The sequence below is a fragment of the Nymphaea colorata genome, chromosome 9, assembly GCF_008831285.2.
Source record: "Nymphaea colorata isolate Beijing-Zhang1983 chromosome 9, ASM883128v2, whole genome shotgun sequence".
NCBI lineage: Eukaryota > Viridiplantae > Streptophyta > Magnoliopsida > Nymphaeales > Nymphaeaceae > Nymphaea > Nymphaea colorata.
The window spans coordinates 7,728,250-7,748,349 of NC_045146.1; the positions used below are offsets into that span (position 1 = coordinate 7,728,250).

Genomic DNA, 20,100 nt, shown 5'->3' on the forward strand with positions numbered 1-20,100 from the left:
ATATATGCAACCTATGCCCTATCTTTATGTAGAGGAATATGACAAAAAAGGAAATGACTGTTTGGGACCTGTTTGTATTTCCAGAGTTCTTGATGAGTTTTATTGATATGATTGAACCAGCCTGTGGGTTTGCTCCTTGATCGGCTTGGTTAAAATATTGCTGAAAATTCCTTTCAGATTGCTCTAAAAATAAAAAATAAAATCAAGTCATAACTGCCATATTTATAAAGGAAAATAGATCAGGGTAATAAAAATCTAATTTTTATTAGAATTTTTACTAGTAGAGCTGGGGATACTGGGATAAGCTACTTGTAAGTATATGCCAAAATATAGAAAAAGTTTGATCGAATTCAGCTAAATTTAGCTCGACAGCCGTTTATAGAGTGTAGCAAGTACAATGAATGAGCCCCATGGCATTTGGAACTAAATTGAACAAAAGCCAAAATGAATAAACTCAAACGTAACTAAAGAAAGACTGGTTTATACATGATAAATATGATCCAAACTTGGTTTCAGCTCACTCTATCGAGTTGAGCTCAAGTTTAGCTCAAACCTCCAGAAACATGGGAGAGAAAGAGCTCAAATTCAATTCAAAGCCCTAAAACAAGAGAGAGAGAAAGAGCTCAAAACTGAATTGAACTAAAACTATGATGAATGAACTCAAACTAAACTAAAGGAAGATTGATTATACATGATAAAAACGCTCAGTTGCAGCTCACCTTATCGCTTTGATCTCAAATTCAGCTCAAAACCCTAAAAACCGGAGAGAGACAGACCTAGTGACAAACTGCAAGTTAGTATATTATTGAAACTTGGACTTTGTAACTCAAAGTAAATGAAATAAAACTTTCCCTCCATTAAAGTAAACTTGTTTTGGTTGAGCTAAAAGTCACAGTTTTAAGTTTCAATGAGCTTATTAGAGCTATAGAGGAGCTATCATCAATGTGGGATATTCCTAATGAACTGACTCTAATGGCTTCCTTTCTACCCCCGTTTTTGCCAGACTAGAAATCGCTGTTCTTTTCCTAGTTTCTATCTCTAGATACCAGGGTTTATAGGTAAGTCTCCTTGGTTCCATCCTATGGATTTTATATTTTGGTTCTTTATTTCTTTTTCCCTTTTTGATTTTCAGTATCCTTTTTTGTTTTAGGTATTTGATGGAATCCGGTGTTGCTGCTCTTTTCTCTAGTTCTACCTCTAGTGACTTGAGTCTCCCTGCGATGGTTCGGCAAATTGTCGGAACCACAGTGAACTTGTTCTTGCTGCTCAGTTTGTAGTGGAGCCTCCTGTTCGGGTGAGCAAGGGATATTAATCCCAGCGCTCGAAAAAGGCCCGAAGGGCTCCATTCCCCCTGCCTCCGAGGTCCTCATAGTGAGCCTCCTGTTCGGCATCTTTTGGATTGTGTTCATATTCATAATTCATTCATTCAACCATGTTGACGGCTTCAAACGTTCATCTTAAACAAAAGAAATACATTATTATAAGGATAAAGGACCCTATTATAATTATCCTTTTCATTTTTTTATTCATAAATAGATCGGAGGCCCATCCTAAAGCAGGTCTACTTTCTAGAGAGATTTGTCTTCATCTTACAACTGTCTTTAATTAGAAAGAAAAAGAAGGTCTCTACGAGTTTTTTGTCATCTTACACATTCTTTTTTCATTTTTTTGTCCCCACAAAACGAGTATTTCGGCCCTCCCCTCCTCGTTACCTTTCAAGGTTAACTCCACTTCCCCCCACCAACCCCCACAGGCTGGGTTTTTTTTTTTTTTTGTGTTTTTACAATTGAAATTTCCCGAAAGAAAGAAAATCAGGTCACAGGCAATCCTGATGGCCCTTTGTCTCATTAATTTTATCTGCCACTCATCTGAAATCACAGATTGAAAATTATCTCTTTTCTTTCTTCCTGATAAATAATTAAATTTCTTGATATCCGTACGTTCCGAATGTTTTCCACATGTACAGTTTAAGTTTCCCCGAGAAAAAAATGCACCGAACGTTAACCTGTCAAGCCCATCACATCAGTGGCCGAACGACGCAGCGAATGACAACGTATAATCAACATGTATACAGACGGTTTTTACCACCACGACAAATGATTGGTGTCTACACATGAGATAGTCGGGAAGGAGATGACAGCCTTCTCAAGATAAGAGTGGCCTTTGCTTTTAGAATGTCTGATAAATGGATGTAATTCTTCCTGCACATCAACTGGTTCTCCCACCTTCAACAAAGGAGCAGACCATTAATAGCTCACTTAGTTTCATTTTCCCAAAAGCAGCGTAGGCTTGTGGAGGGGAGATCTAGTGGAAGTTGTGTCGTGCTACTGTTTTAAGTAAAGCTGGACTGTGGTGCTGATAAGTTGTCTTCTGGACAGCGATTTCTTGCTCTTCAGGGAGTTTATGTTTGGAAGGATCTGAAGGCAGAAGCAGTGGGTCTTTCAAAGCAGTCAGTTCTAATACGTTGGGGAAGAGAGGAGGAATTGATTGCTTTTTCAGACTTTAATGGGGTTCGAGTTGCTGTTTCTTTTTCCTTTTTCTTCGTTTTATCATTCTTTGGCAGAGTTCCGAGGGTTCAGTTGAAAGGCCGGTTCTCTTTTTTGTTTTCGAGATAGTCTAAGGAGTTCTTTTGGTGGACGATCAGTTTGAAGCAGGGATCTGTTGCAGAGTTAGTTTTCATCTCACCTGTGACGCAGAGGCGTGTGATTTAAGGTATTCTTCTTAATCAGCTTGAGCCTGTCCGAAAGTTTCGGAATGAAATTTTAGACACTGCGATGCAATTTAGTCTTATTGTTCCTCAAGGAGTTGCATTTTCTGTTCACGTAACTTCTGTTTTCTTAGAATTTCTGTTGTTTCTTCAACGTCTGTTCAAAGTTGTTATTTGGTTTAATGGCCAAGCTGTTCTATTTCTAATGTCATAAAGGTGCCCCTTTTTTCTGTTTATCTTTCCGTCTTTAAATTTCCTTCTTTAAACAGTGAGATTAGGTGAGCTATGGAAAAGGAGTTTTGAGGTAATCAGATGTTGTTTTAAGAAGGCAAAAGGGTGAGACTGCTAGAAATGAGTACACAAAAGCTGAAGCGGAGAGTGGGGAAGTATGAGTTAGGGAGGACTATCGGAGAGGGAACATTTGCAAAAGTCAAGTTTGCTAAGAACACAGAGACGGGGCAGCATGTAGCTATCAAAATCCTTGAAAAAGACAAGGTTCTCAAGAACAAGCTGGTTGAACAGGTCATTTTTCTGGTCCTGATCTTTATTTCTTGAGCTTATTCCTTTGAGTTATTATCTGAAGTGCCAAATTCTATTCATTTTCACTGTCTACATGATGTTGAAGACGTCGCATCTGGTCTTTTAGAATGCCACCAAGTAAAAATTTTATGTAGTTGTTCTGTTCTCCAGTTGTGAAGTCTCCTGGCTCTTAGCAAATTACATTTTTTGGTGTAGGTTTGCTCAAGTTCTTGTAGATAATGGATCTAGGGAGTAAATTCTAATAGTTCAACTTTATCATCTTTAGATTCTGCCTTCTCAAACAGCTGTTCATTTATCTTGATATAATCAGAGCATCAGATGTTCAATTTATACCTGCATATTTTAGTTGTTTGAGATGCTTCCCTCACTTTCTTTTTCATTGCAATATTCTAAGTTGTGGGAATTTAACGTGATTTCCTGAAAGTTTCATTGTTTCTTTCAAGCATGAGTTGCTGAGAGATTTTGTTTCCTTGCAGATCAAAAGGGAGATTGCTACAATGAAGCTGATAAAGCATCCAAATGTTGTCTGTCTATACGAGGTGAACTACCTTCCTGAAGCCGTATAAGCATTATCTGATAGCTTCATCTGATGCACCAGTGATCTGCTGGTCTTCCTGCACAGAAGAGAAGAGGGAGAGAGAGAGAGTGAGGGGAAAGGAGTTTTGAGTAGTATAAAAAAAAAAGAAAATGGAACAAAAAGAAACTGAGACAGAGAGAATAGGTTTACCTGTTAAAGAAGGGAAAGTAGAAATATGAAATTGGTAGGAATTGTTTGGACAGAACATATAATCATTATTAAATAAAATTTGCAATTGGCCTCACTAGGATAGCCTTACTTTTGGAAATTTGCTATTGTCTCTTGCCATGCAGTAAAAATCGCTACTAATTCCTTTGAGTTCATGTTTGTTTTATTGACAATAGTCGGAGATCAGCATCCGGAGATAGAGACCCATATTCTTTTATATATTTGCTTCTGCAAGCATTTCAAGTGTCCTTTATACTCTAGTTACCAAGACATATGAGAAACAGACTCCACGTATCATTTTTTCACAAAATATATTTGAAGCTGGAGATTTAGGCTTGCGGTCCACAACCTTGGGTCCCAGATCCATGATTATGTCGAACTATAGAAGTACATGCCTGTATGTTCCTCACCCAACAATGAAGAAAAACTGATTGTTTCATTTAAAATCTGAATTGCTCTTCAATGTTCCTCAATGGTTTATGTCATCATGTATAGTATGTACGAGTGGATTAAACCTGTTGTTCCAGTAACCTGATGGACCTAAGAGTGTAATATTAAGAAAAGACATTAACTTGAACTTTTCTTCAACGAGCCCTAATAGCTTTAGTGCGATGACTCCCTCCAGCCTGTAGGGCTTGTTCATCCATGTACTTGATGATCTCCAAAAAACAGACTGCTGACATGGGTCAACATAATTTTTGGCCAGATATGACAGAGAAAGGCCTATTCTAGCTATAGTCCCCATCATGCACATATTAGGTGCAGGGTTTAACTCTGCACTGTAGAAATTCTGATGTATCAACTGCATTATGTGTTGCTTTAGAAAGCTTTCGTAATCTATCTCTGCAAAAATGTATATTCTTCCTCATTTAAGAAATATCATTGATATGAAGAAGCATTATTAAGTGTAGGATCTAAAAGTTTCACAAAGATGGAAAATAAAGACCAACAAAAAATAACTTGTGACAGGTTATCAAAACTATTGTGACTTCATATTATGAGATTGAGAACCATATTAAATTGAAAATTTGATAGACCTGGATTTATATGAGGATTTTATTATCATTGGCATGTTAATTAATTTCTTCAGTCTGGCAGTTCGTTTATGTGTCAAATTAATGTCTCTTTCAGGAAAGTGAATTTGCTAACACTGCAATTCCTTCTTCTTCAGGTGATGGGAAGCAAGACCAAGATATTCCTTGTCCTCGAATTTGTCACTGGGGGGGAACTGTTTGACAAAATTGTAAGTTGTGGAGTATAAATTCTAGCCTTCCATCATATGGGTCTACCAACTCGAAGCATCACATTTGCTTTTGGTTCAGTCTTGTGACATTACCACCTATTTGTTCAACATCATGTGTTCTTCAGCCGACTGTATTTCTTCCATTATCTGTCTGTTAGCTTGAACAAGATTTTTCATGTTAAAGGTCAATTTTGGACGAATGAACGAGGATGAAGCAAGGAGGTACTTCCAGCAACTTATCAATGCAGTTGATTATTGTCACAGCAGGGGAGTATATCACAGAGACTTAAAGGTAATTTTGTATCAGTATTCCACTCTTTATGCAAAACTGAAAATTATCTTGTTTTATCTTGAAAAATGAAGACTAATAGTAGCTGTCATGTTGCTTGCAGCCTGAAAATTTACTACTTGATGACCGGGGAAACCTCAAAGTATCTGATTTTGGCTTGAGTGCTCTTTCACAACAAGTCAAGGTAATATAATGCTTCAAAAGGTTTATATGTTCATTCTCACTAATGAACGCATTCAGATATATCCTAATTCATTCTAATTATATATCGTGCATTTTTTGTTTCATCTTTCTTTTTCTCTTCTGTATATGCAACTTTCTACATGAAAGCTAATGCTATGGTGACAACTTTTTATACCTGGAGGCGTCTGCATATATACCACCAAGAACTATCTTCATATGTCTGCATATTTAAAAATACTATCAACTTATATGTATTTATCTGGACATATCCAACCTCAATGAACACTCAGTATTTCTGGAATTTTGATCTGTCAATGGTTATCCTAATTAAAACCTCATCAGTATGCTGCCTGGATTCGGGCAGCTGTCCATGCCTAGGCACATGTTTGTTCAGTATTTCTAAATGCATGCACATCTCCTAATATATCATTATCTCATTAATTCAGGGAAACCATGTGCATTTGGACAAGCATGACTAGAACAGAACCATGGTTGTGATTTTTGCAATAGGCAAGGAACACCTGTATGCCAAACTGTGGTAAACAAGGACAACTGTTATTTATGAGCAACAGAGCTTGTTTGAATGGGGTGTAGTAGAAAAGGCTTTGACTTAACCCAATCTATGTGCTGATTAGCTGAAATCACATTCCTTCTTAGCTGTTACAATTCCTTAAAAGTATATCATAGATGAAAGTTGAAACATATATATAAGACAGAAATATGTAACCTTAGGTGACCAACGAGGCATGTTAAGAAGACAAACATTTGATTGTAAAACTGTTCCATCAGTTGTTAGATGGGAAGCTGCTACATGAGACTTCTGAATCCTAGGATTAACAATTATTCATCCACCATTACAGATGTACCTATAATCAGCTATGCCATGGTTTTGAAAATTAATATTTTGAATGTCATAATTTTGAGTCTCCTTTTTCAGGATGATGGGCTACTACATACCACTTGTGGAACTCCAAATTATGTCGCACCAGAGGTGCAGATAGTAATAAAGTGTTTAATTTGTTTCTTTGAATTGATACCTTATTAAGTGTTCTGCAAGGGTGCTTTTTTCTCTTTTCTGCTAGGTACTAAATGATAGAGGTTATGATGGCGCAACTGCTGATCTCTGGTCATGTGGGGTCATTCTCTTCGTCTTGCTTGCAGGTTACTTGCCTTTTGATGATTCAAATATTTCGACCCTCTATAAAAAAGTGAGCATTTTGTTGGTCATGGGACACAGTTCTCTTATGTTGATATGTTTCTGTTTTATGACAAAATTTAACGCTTACTGCAGATTTCAACGGCAGATTTTACCTGCCCATCTTGGATTTCTCTAGGCGCAATGCAGCTGATTAGGAAGATTTTAGATCCAAACCCCATGACAGTAAGGATTTCCCATCTAAAACCACATCATGATGGGCAACTTATCTATTTTACATGCTTAAAGAGGAAAGTGTACTATTTGTTATCTGAATAGGAGTATTCACATGTCAGTTATAAGTTGAAGCAAGAATTCTCAACCTTGTCAGCATGATATTATGTTATTTTCATAAATATCGTGTATCATTCTGAAAATTATGTCTTCTTGATGTATGTTGGCAGCGAATTACCATCCCTGAGATTTTGGAGGACAAATGGTTCAAGAAAAACTACAAGCCACCTGTATTTCAAGAAGAAGAAAATGTAAACTTAGATGACGTTGATGCTGTTTTCAAAGACTCTGAAGTAAGTCAGTAGTAAGATTAAAATTAAGAAGAAGCTACTTTTTTGCTATATCATTTCCTTCCTATAACGAGAACATGTGAGCCAATATGAATTTTTGTTCTTTTATCAGGAATATCATGTGACAGAGCAGAAGGACATCCAGCCATCAGTAATAAATGCATTTGAGCTTATTTCAATGTCAAAAGGCCTTAACCTTGGAAACCTATTTGATGAAGAGCAGGTAAACATATGACCATGGTTTCTTTCTCAGCAATATTCCTTATTTTTCTGGAAGAGGTTGAAGCAACTTTTTTTGGGTTCAGTTGATTCATATGAGAGGATCATTGTAGTAACATACTACAAAGACATGACATTTCTTGTCCATTAATCAAACATAGTGTTGGTGAGGTTCAAATGTTCAACAAAAATTGCCACAGGAAGTGATTTGAGACATGATTCTGGATGTTGCCGGACTGTGCATTGCTTTGAATGCATAATTAACATGGTCCGGGATCAATAACTTTTCTGAGTTATCATGTTGTCCCTTTTATGATCTCCAAAGGGTGTCGTTCTTCTACAGAATCTTTGAATTTGTCCCCCTTGGCCTTCTAATTTTGCTGTCTCCTTCCTCCATTGGTTGACACTGGGAAAATCTGTGCCCCATTTACCTCTATCCAGTCTCAGAAGATGTCCTCTTGCGAATTTGGATTACATTTCAGCTACGAATCTCAGCAGACCCAGATCATTAATTTTCTAGTAGAACTTATAAATAATAAAGCGTGAAAAAGTAACTAGAATCATACTAATTATTACTTTGATTATTGGATCATTAATTGTCATTATTCGTCCTTCACATGATCGCTGCAATGAGATTGCTATTTCCTGATTATTTGTGGTCAAGTGTCACTTCAGTCTCTGATTTTGACAATACAGCACATTGTTGTGACCACTCTATCTCTCTCTTACATATATGGCTTATTAATCCTTCAAAATTTTGAAGATATTATCATTATCTGTTTATATGTATTTGGAAGCAACCAATTTCAATGAAATTGTCCTCATGCTAGGAGTTCAAGAGGGAGACACGATTTACATCGCAGTGTGCTGCTAAAGAAATTATCACTAAAATTGAAGAAGCTGCCAAGCCTCTTGGTTTTGATGTTCAGAAGAAGAACTATAAGGTACCTCATCTTGCACTTTTCCATTTTCTTTACACCTTAATTTTGAAAAATATGTGGCTGAAAACCATCATTATTTGTCAATTAAGGTTCTTAGTCCATATGGGATTATGACAGATGAGTGCAGGAATTGAGATGCAGGGGCAGGTGCAATATTTTCCAGAAATACTAATCAAGTTGATCAGACAGCTTGTAATTAGTTAAAATAGTTCTCATATTTACACAGCCCACATATTCCACAAACCGTATATGGCCACATCTCTATCCGATGGACATCCTACTTAGGTGTGGCAGCCTAGTGCTGCACTCATGTCACATAAACTGGGAAAAAATTTCTATTTGAGTTAAATGGCTATATGCAGTTAGCTAACCCAAATATCCTTCAAAGAAAACCCTGTTAGGTCAGTGTCAATGGATTTTACTGACTGAAGAAGACTCAATTGAAATGATGAAAAGTTGATTAAGCAATGTTAATACATAAATTTTCTTTTAAATTACATAGAACAATTTGACCTGTTGGCAAACAGAGCTCAGCACATTGCAAAGAGAAGCTTTTGGTGAATTTCATATGGTATTTTGTAGTAGCTCAATATCCTTAAATGTCGGCTTTTATGGAAAATACAAGAGAGAACACAGTCTTCATGGTCAAATGAGATTTCGTCAATGCTGCAAGACATTGCAGAATAATCAAAATTTCATAATTGTTGTCAACCTATGTGGAAGTCAATGGTAAGAAGGTATTTGAACTCCATGTGCTCACACTCTTCTATATATTTCCTTGCAGATGAGGCTGGAAAATTCAAAAGCTGGAAGGAAGGGAAATCTTAATGTTGCTACAGAGGTTACTAATGGTTTCTTGAAGTAGTTTTATCGTTTTCCAACACAAACAGTTTTCACTGTTTCCTTTCTTATATAATGCTGGCAGTTTTCTTATTTCCGTTAGGTGTTCCAAGTGGCCCCTTCTCTTCACATGGTCGAGCTGCGAAAGGCTAAGGGGGATACCCTGGAGTTCCACAAGGTAGTTTGGCTTCTAAACTTTCTTTCAGTACTTGTCATCATGAAAAAATCTGCTTTGATGTCTTCTTCACTTCTTACATTATTTTGAGTTGGAGGTAAACTTGTGAGAGAGTACTTATGAACTGACATCACCTAGTCTTTTCAAGGGCAGAACCAATAAAAGCTGAAACAACTAGAAAAAACTAAAATCATAAAAGATTTGAAAAGTGATATTTTCTTTTATGATGAGGGTGGCCTCTGACCACCAACCATTATAAGGGAAATGCTATGGGATCATGCAATAGAATTCCAGGTTTGGAACCTGATCCAGTTTCTCAACTTCACACCCTTCACACTCCCGTATTGTGACCCGCTTGCCACCTGTGGTGGTGAGTTGAAAAAGCTGTTATGATGTACTTGCAGCACATTGATTACAAATTTCAAAAAATAATAATCTTATAGGAACATTCAGGTGGAATATTTCACCTTTGTGATAGCATACATAGATGACATCTTTACTGCTGTTCAACTATTTTCCAAAAGATGAGTATATACTTTTGTCATATTAGTGATATTTCTAAACGTACCTCTTCTATTGACTTCATTCTCTGCAAAACTAGCCATTTAAGCAGTCTGAAGGTGTCGATTAGTTTGAAGTTTGAGCACCCTGTTTGTTCATCTGTTCACTTTCTATGTTCAAAAAACTCTTCATAATTTATCTTTCCTCATTATGTAATTTCCTTTGTTGCAGTTCTATAAGAACCTTTCAGCTGGCCTAAAAGACATTGTTTGGAAAACTGATGACGACATGGAAAATAACAAGCCTAACGAACGAAATGGCAGCCACAGTAATTGCTCTTAGTTATTACCGGAGCTTGGATATATGGACATGATGAGGTGAATGCAAGAACCATCACTGTCCAATTTTGAAGCGCCACTTCCAGCATACTGGTTACTGTGTATGTGTTTGTTTGTGCCGGATACTGACTTTGTAATGTAGCTTGGGAATGTTACGCTATCCAGGTATCAGGTTGATTGCTAGATACAACATATATATATATATATATATATATAGAGAGAGAGAGAGAGAGAGACTAATAACACAAACATCAAAAGATAAATAGATTTGTAACAAATAAAAAATTGAAAATGAAAAAAAAAACCTGTTTGGCATTAAAAAAAGTGAAAAAGTGAAAAAATGCAAAAAAAAAATGCATTAAAAACGTGTTTTTTTGTTTTTAATGTTTTTTTAAAAAACGTATTTTTTATGTTTTAAACGGTCATTTAATTTATCATGTTTTTTTTGTTTTTTTTTTTAAAAAAAAACGCATTTTCTTTACTATGGTTCAAACCACTAGCATCTCAAGATGAGCATTTGACTGTGTCAATCCATTTGAAAGTTAATGGCCAAATTCTGGTAAAATCTTCCAAAACATCTTCTCCAAATTGCACCCACAATCCATATAATCTAGAAGACAGCTGAATAAAACTAGAGCCAAGATATTCAGAAGTACAGGAATTTAAATATATATAATAGGTGGCTACTAAGAATGGCATTATAACCGAGTGTCTATTTGATATTCCAATGGGCGGTTTGATGTGGTGGAGTTGGGTCTGAGCTGTTACAGAGATGTGCAGTTGGAACTCAATGTGTGTCAGTTTTCTGCACAAAGCCACAAACCAAAGCGTGTACTGTGGAGGTACAAGCCACATACCCTTATGAACTGAGTGACTAAGTCTACCAACCCAACTCCCCGTTCCAGCTATCTGACAAGCCAAAACATGCATATATACCTGGGATGAGGCTACTAGACACAAAAGCTTTTCAACCTTGGGCTAGCAAGTACTATTTCTGCATCGCCTTAACCAAAATGACCTAGGTGTGGTTTTCCCATCTAGGTGTTGTCTCCTCGTGTAATAAATAAGAGATGTCTTTTGTCTCACGGGGAAATCTCTAGGATTGCTAAATATGAACTTGCTGAAGACCTCTGAATAAATAACATAAGCTTTTCTAAAATTTAAGCACAAATTATAAAGACCTGTTAATTGAGTATTTGGAAAAACTTCTGACCTTCCAAATTGGTTGTTTTTCCTACTTTTCATTTTGTAGTCTTAAAGAAGACCTTAAGTCAACATCATTTTAGTGATTCAAAAGACTGGATGGACTAAACCAACTTATTAATTGGATTTCAGGGTTCCGACAAACCTGCTGGGAGAGAAGTCTCCCTAACCTTTTATTATGCGAAAATGAGCTGTATAAAATAAAGGAACAAAACTGTTTATAGTCCAAAAGGTAATCAGACAAGCAGTAGACTCATCAGGAAAGACAAAACAGCTCAAAGCATCAGACTTAAAAAAACGTAAAAAATTCTAGCAGCTATTGCTCCCTCTCCAATGTAAGTCGATGGGGCCGTGGGAGAGATAGCACGACAACATTTTAGCAACATCTTTCTTCCTCTCAGGGCATCCTTTAAAGATTGTTTACTTCTTTCGTGCTATTTGAGTAAACTCTAACTGATCTTTGGGGGTTGAATACATGAAAATAAACAAAAATAACCATTATATATGTAGTCAGTCATATAATTGCATACACACACACACACACACACACACACACACACACACACACACACAGAGAGAGAGAGAGAGAGAGAGAGAGAGAGAGAGAGAGAGAAGTTGAACTGTGCTATCTAAAAAGAAATTCAAGAGTGAAGCCAAGTTTTCTGGATAACTAGACTCATTTAGAATGAACCAGACCATACAAATGTCCAAATCTATTGGACTAAAGAAAATGTAAAAGTAAGAACTGCAAATTGGATTTTATGAGCCAAGATGACTAAAATCACTACATGAACTCATTTTATAAAATTCAATCTACATAATACATTTTTGTTATTTTTTTCGATCATATGATTTTGGATATTGTAAACATATGATCATAATCTTGTCAAGACATGCAAGTGATGAACATAAAGCATGGAATTCACTTACAAAGTGTAATAAAACTAGCAAAATATTATTACCAACGGCATGTGTTACTATGAGCTAAAAAGAAAAACTCATATTTTGAAAGTCTCAAGAAATTTTAAAGTTTCAGCTAATTATGTTTCAAATATCTTAAGGCATGCATACTTAGAAGGCTATAAAGTTTTAAAGCTAAGAGTCATGATTGTCACATGCTAATTCATCAATTCTTTCCACTACATTTCGAAGAACTTTGCCAAAATGTTGCCATAATCTGAATTTTCATATCAATTTCTCATGAAATTTTGGATTTGGTTATTTCTTAACATCCGTGTTGCATTTGGATTCATTCATGTAATATTTTGATCTGAATTATCTTATTTAGATCAATTGGTTCAAGATCCATATCTTGTTTGTATTGTATCCAAACCTCTTGTGATTCTTAAATCCTATAACAATACTAAATTCATTTGGTTTAGTTTCAGTTTCATGATCTGGATCCGTGCATTTCTTGGATCCAATCCCATGATCTAGCTCCATATAGTTATAATCCAAAGGCATAATATGGATCCATTTAATTGGTATCCAATTACATGATTTACATCCATTTGTTTTGAATCCAAAAGCATGATATGAAACGATTTAGTTTGGATTGAATGTTGTGATATGGATTCATTTGGTTCTAGATCCAAATCATTACATAGATCCATTTAATATGAATCCATGGTTGTGGTCAGGATTCATTTGCTTTGGTCCAAAATCATGATCTTGATCATTTGGTTTTAATTTAAAACTCATGGTATGGATCCATTTGGATGATGTAGATTCATTTAACTTGGATTCAATTTCATGATCTGTATTCATTTATTTTGGACTGCCATGCATTCAAACATTTGTCAAACTAGGATCCAAAATAATTTGTTTGTGTCTCATATTTTGAGACGAATTAACCAAAAGGATATATCACTAAAGCAACCTCCCTTGTGGAAGTTGATCTGATATTATTTGTATGTTTATTCTTCATGTGATGTAAAACAAAGGAAGGACACTATCTGGTAGAAGTCAAATACCTCAGTCAGTCATAAATATGTAACATTCTATAAGGTTTCATGTGGACAGTAAGTTAATCCAAACATAAATTTATTATTTTTAGGGTATATTGTCCATCTTTATTATTGTTTGTGGAATACCAATTACAAGCTTATATTGTTGTCCAAAGATATGATATCAATGTCGTGCATGGTATTCCATAGTGAGTTACGTCATCATTTGAATTTGTCGATTAATAGTTGTTGTATTCATGTCCAAATACTGATGGCAACTTTGTGCTTGGTTGTGTGGTCCTTTGCGTAGTTAATGTAAATCTCACTACAATATATGCCCATGAAAATCAATTCTACCCCTCTACTAAATGACACAAAATTCAAAAAACTAGAATAGGATGATTATCATAGCTCTTGGGTGTACGGATCTGGACTTTGCATTGTGAGAAGACCAACCAGGTGATCTTATAAATGAAAGTTTTGCTATTGATAAAGAAACTTTGAAAAGTGATAGCATTCCGATCAAATCAGTCTTATGCTCATGAAGTATGCAATTTGAGAGACTTTTAGGGGACCTACACTTGAAGAAACTAATGTCAAGCAATCCCTCAAGAGATTGAAAAACATTATGATAAAAATGAAATGGCTAAGACAAGCATGCTTCTAGCAACCCTTGTATCAAAGAGACATAAAGGAAATAATCATATAAGGGAGTAAATCATGGAAATGTCCCTTATTGTTTGAAAACTTATGGCACTAAGTTAGAGTTGTCAGAAGACTTGCTTCTACTTCTGCATCTAGTTTTGATTTCAATTTTGCATAATATAATTATTTTAAGGTTAATTGCAAGATAGAACAATAAATTGACTTTTAATGTGTTTGTTTTTTCACTATGTAAAAGAGGAAGAGAGGTTGGAGTAAAAAAAAAGACGGTCTTAACATGGTGACTAAAGCTAAAGATAAAAGTTCAAAGAAAAAAGGACTAAAGAAGTTGCACTTGATCCTTCATAGCAAAGAAGTAGAAAAAACATAAGGTTCAAAAGTCAAATTATTTCTTCTGTAAAGATAGAGACCATATAGAGAAAGACTATTCTATGTATCCTAGAAAGACAAGAAATATATTCCTTCGTTTTGCAATTCATTTAACTTTTATACTAAAAAATACATCATGGTAGATTTGGGAGCTTATATTCACGTAAGTGTGCATGTACATGGTTGCCTAAGTTATCCGAGTGTCAAATGATGTTCAAAGATTATTTTATCTATGCAATGACCAGACAGTTGAAGCTAAGGAATATGGACTCTTATGTTGTTTACAAAGACATTTGGTAGATTCTCAGTTCAATTTCAGTTTAACACAAATAAGTTGGCCTGCACCAAGTTGATATCATATTCTTCAGTGCTGGATTCGACTATTCCAAGCTCAGTACATGTTAATCCCTCCCGAATCAAGCTCGTTTTCACTTTTATAGATTCTCTCAGGCTTGTCCAGCTCTTGACATGTCACTCAATGGGCAACTCATCTTCCAAGTTCATTCCTGATCAATCCAAGAATTAGATTTTCAGTTTCTTCACACCATTGTGATCAAATAGACTCCTCTAGAGCATTTATTAGTTCATTTTGGGCTGGCATGCCCCATATCTTGTTTTTCCTTTTTGCCCTTGGCCATCACTCTAAAATGAGTCATTTTTGTACTCATCTATTTAGAAAAATATGATTTTGGATGGGAAATGATGGAATTTTGACCCATAACTTGGATGCCCCTAGATCTAAGTTTGACTTGTGTCCCTGTGTGGTTAGTCTGCCCATTTGACTCACAAAATCCAGTTTTTGAGCTAGGGAAAAGATTGTCCTTTTTCAACACATGCATTATTTCTTCATAAGCCTAAGTTAGAAGTTACACAAACCTAGCTTTGGAATTACATGTATTAAAACTGAACCTAATAGGCCCACACCCAATCTGAGCCTACTTGAAAAAGCTTGAACCAACCTAACTAGTTTCACTGAACCAAACTGAACTTGTGCCTTGCCTAGTTTCAGACCAAGTGCAAAACTGAACGTAGCCCAGAGCGAGCTAGGTCAGGGAACACCCAATCCAGATCTTCTATCGTATCTCCGTAGCAATTTCCACATATATAATCTATGTTTGTTTAGATTCAGATCTCATTTCCTGATCTCTATCTCAGATCTTTGATCCAGATCAAATTATCATATCCAGATATGTTTTTCTTTACAAATTTGTCTACATCCAAATCATGGCCTAGAACTCAACACCATGTCTGTATGATCTAGATTCCTTGAACTTGGACACATGCAATGCAAGGCTTTGCACATAAATGTATCTCTCAATTTCATAATATATGCCAGATGTCAACAGAAATCATTGTCCATGAATTGTGCAAAGTTCTCTGCAAATCATTTTTCTCTAGACAAAATTAATTTCTATGTTAAATTTACTTTAGAACAAATGAAAAATTGTTTTCTGTCTAAAAGGTGCTTGATATAACATGAAGTTTTTTATCATTTAGCCTACGGTCTTCTAAGGTGGGCATGAATTTCAAAGTTTAGATATGTATTGAAAGTTTTTGAAAAAATTTCTCTCATGAGAGCCTATAAAATGGGTCCCACCAGCCCTGCGTCCACACACATTTCCAAAGAACTCCTTGTGAGCACAACAAATCTGATAAGATTTTGGACGAGCGCCCAAGCCAACATTAGGGGGAAAAAACGAAATTTTGTTCAAGACCCTTGAAATCTATGTTGAAGTCTTGGATTTACATAGATCGAACGAGTGGAAGGGCAATAGCTTGAACGAACGTTGGTGAACCACCTTTCTCGCAGCAATAGAGCATTGCAGTAGTACTCAACCAAGAAACTTAGCCAGGCTCAACAAAGTCAATTGGGGTCGTCGGAGCAGTCCATGTCAAGCTTCTGCAGTTCAGGTTATTTTCCTTTTCCTTTCTCTTTTCTTTTCCTTCTTATTTCTTGTATAGTTTTTAGTTTTCTTGTTTACCTAGTAGCATATCTTAGGTTTTCTTTTTACTTTTAGCATGCTTAGTTTAGTTTATTCCTTGCTTAGACTAGGATAAGTCTGGTTTTTTATAAATCATGCTTTAGTTTCGCTTTTCAAGTTTTCCTTGATATATCTTTTAATTTTCAGTCTTTAGGATGGGCATGAGGACATGTATGCTTCTCTATCTCTTTCTACTTTAATTTCAGTATTTAATTTCAATATTTTATCTTTTAATTTAGTTGTACATCAACATATAAATTTCTTTTGATATAATTTAGGTATTCATTGTGCCAAAGTTCTAAACATGCATTGAGTCACAAGTCACATATACAGGCACTACTTGCACACCTAGCTTAGTCTCCACTTAGGTACACTTTCAAAACATATTTTTATAAAACATGTTTCAAAAGAAGCTTTTTCCAAAATCATGTTTAAAAAAGCCTAGACTCATGCACGATCATGGTTTAAACTTAGATCCAACCCGTGTATGTCTTCTATGACATAGCATAGTCTGGCCCTAGAACCCCAGCTGAAATCCTAAAAAACTAGATACAGGTCTCATTGGCCGACCCCTATCAAACCTTCTTCAATATCTAACAAAGGCCAAACATTGAATTCATGAAACCCAAATCTAAACCCTAGCTAGGTCTAGACCCATGAATCTAGTTAAGAATACTTGAACCATATTTGGATCTTAGATTTTAGATCTTTGAACTAAGATAAGTGGAATTGGATTATATAACTTAAATTTGAATCTCAAGCCTAGATGATAGATCTCATTATAAATCCTAAATTGGACCATGAATCAAAGGGTTGGATCCCAATTCAAAGTTAGATCTCAATAATGTCAAGCGACAATTTGAATTTAAACCATAGAAAATTCCTAGAGTTTCAACCATGGCCCTAAACCATGGCCAAGATATCCAATCTTTGAAATTTGATTTTGATTTGAATTGCAATGGAATTGTTGGGTCTACAATCTGAGATAGAGTTGAATCTAAATGGGATCTCTAGACTTAGGTTAGTGAATTGCAACTTCAACCTGAATTAGAAACCTTAAAGATCCCTGTCCTAGCCCTTTGACCCTAGTGATCAAATCCTAATCTTTCACGCTCTATCTGCATGTATACTTGTTAGCTTAAGTTCATTTCACATGAACTGAGATATGAACTACGGCTCATTTGACAAGCATTCTAAGTTTATGAATTCTCATTTTGATGGTTCACTTAGATTTCCAAACTTGTGCCTCTTCCAAAATCAGGGAATATTTGTTTTACTTAGAATCAGGATGACATATAAATCTTAGACCTTGGATCGTAAAGTCTAGTCCTTGGTCTGATTACTTTAGTAAAGACATCAAGAATGGTTAGACCATATATTGATAGGTTGGGTCATATTTCTTAGATTCCTACATAAAGAGAATGGAGACAACTACAAGTACTGTCTTTTCCATTTTAAAACAGCATATATGCAAGATTGAAATTTTTTGCATGTAAATAGTTGACCAACTATGATGCCACTTGAAAGTTGAAAGTAATGGAAAGGTAGCAAATTTTCAAAAGTTATTTGAGAGCTAGTTGAATGACTTAGTTTTGATAATGAAAAGTCTTTTGATCATGATTCAAAATAGTTATCTGGCCCTATTTTTGGAGGATGATTCAAAAGGTAAGGAAAATGTGTTAATGTAGTTCGCATCAAAGTGCAACCCATCATGTTTTTAATCTTGAGATTGATTTTCATTTTTTGAGAACCTTTTGGAAAACCTTTTAGAAAAATGATAGGTCATGTGGACCTAAGACAGTGTAGAGAAGGTTTTGGTCCTATGCCTCTAAAGAAGCTCTAGTATGGCAGTCAAAACAGTTGTGTCCAAGCATGAAGAGGCATAACAATGTTAACATATCTGACCACCATATAGAGAGACATGAACCTTGATGAACTTATTGATTGATTAAAGTTGAAAGTACAAGATAAGCTATGGGTAAAACTTCTTAATGTGTAAAGGATTTACATGATCCGAGAGTTCTACACCATCAGCATCAATCAACTTGTATGAATTCCTAGGCAACACTTCCTTAATTATATATGGTCCTTCCCAATTAAGAGCTTATCTACCATAGGGCCTAATCTTCGAACCAATGATTGACCTGATGACTATGTCATTTACTTTGAATTTCATCTCAATGACTGACTTGGTGAAGTGACGTGCGACTCGTTGACAGTATGCCTTTTGCATTTTCAACCATATTCGACATTTTCTCTCCTAGTATGTCAAATTGTACTAACCTCTATTGTTGGTAACAGTCAAGCAGTAATTCTCACAAAGTTGCAAATTTAAAAGCTGGCTTCTGCATGTGGAAGGGTAAAACCATGTCAATTTCATATAACAATTCTAAGGGAATGCCATTTGTATGAATATATAGACCTTAGCAAGGGGTTGCATAGTGATGTTTCATGCAGAATTTGACATAAAAGTCTCTCATCCTTTCATACTTGAAGTGATTGTCAAATCATGAGGGATTTCGAAATGACAAAGGATATTCTTGTGTATGAAGGAAACAATGTGTCTTCCACTATTATGAGGGTGAAGGGTTCTATCCATTTGGTGAAATATTTTGTAGCCACTAGGAAGTATTTGTGACTATTTGAAGTTGATGGATTGATGAGATCAATCATATTGAAGTCCAACATGGATAATGGTTTTAGTGACACCACAAAATGGAGAAATGCTTCCGGAGTATGAATGGCATCTGCATGAACTTAGCATGCACTTCTTGACATAGTTATGGCAATCTTTGTGCATTGTTTTCCAGTAATACTCATCATGAGTACTGTTTGGATGGTATTGAAAACCTACACGACCATAAATTCTGTTCTAGGCTCCTTAACAACTTCAAATGCTTCGTCATCATCTAGGCAATGAGCATATTCAAAACTGAAGCCTCTTCTATAGAGTACTTCTATTACGATGAAGTAACGAGCTTACATTCATTGAATGGCTAACCGTTCTTTCTTGGGCATGTTACTTGGGATTCCTTAGTTTTCAAATAATTGTTGATATCTTGGAACCAATGTGCTTTCTTGGTTAAGACTTTGTGCTTTGACATGTTGTGTATATAGGAGAAAAACAATTAAAAGACATAACCAAATAATTTCTTTTTCAAGATTGATGAGTAGCACGCCAATGCATGCACCTATCATGTTTTTTGAGACATCGAAGAATAAATTCCAAACAAGTTGTGCTACATGCAAGAGATGTCCATTAGGGGAGATTATCTTCTACCTTGATCTCTTTTATTAATGGGAAGTTAGGTAAGTGATCTGCTACCGTTTGGCTTTTAATAGATCTTGGAGAAATATATTTAAGGCCATATTGCATCAAGAGTACCAATTGTTTAGTGATATGATTGCTGAGAAAAGATTATTCAAGAATATATTGAGGAAGATTAAGCCTTGACAAGATCTTGACCTCACACGAAAGTAGATAATACCTTAGTTTC

At 35.6% G+C, this 20,100-nt stretch overlaps 1 protein-coding gene across 1 annotated transcript; it reads left to right on the top strand.

Annotated features, from left to right (window-relative positions):
* Window positions 1–2,101: 2,101 nt before the first annotated feature.
* On the top strand, window positions 2,102–10,600 carry LOC116260186 (CBL-interacting protein kinase 32-like). The gene is made up of 15 exons (XM_031638328.2): window positions 2,102–2,712; window positions 2,977–3,229; window positions 3,724–3,786; window positions 5,164–5,235; window positions 5,420–5,527; window positions 5,628–5,708; window positions 6,645–6,698; window positions 6,790–6,915; window positions 6,999–7,088; window positions 7,307–7,429; window positions 7,539–7,649; window positions 8,476–8,589; window positions 9,371–9,427; window positions 9,530–9,604; window positions 10,334–10,600. Exons 2-15 carry the CDS (start codon window positions 3,059–3,061, stop codon window positions 10,442–10,444), a joined length of 1,356 nt encoding a protein of 451 aa, XP_031494188.1. The 5' UTR covers window positions 2,102–2,712; window positions 2,977–3,058; the 3' UTR covers window positions 10,445–10,600.
* The last annotated feature ends 9,500 nt before the right edge of the window (window positions 10,601–20,100 follow it).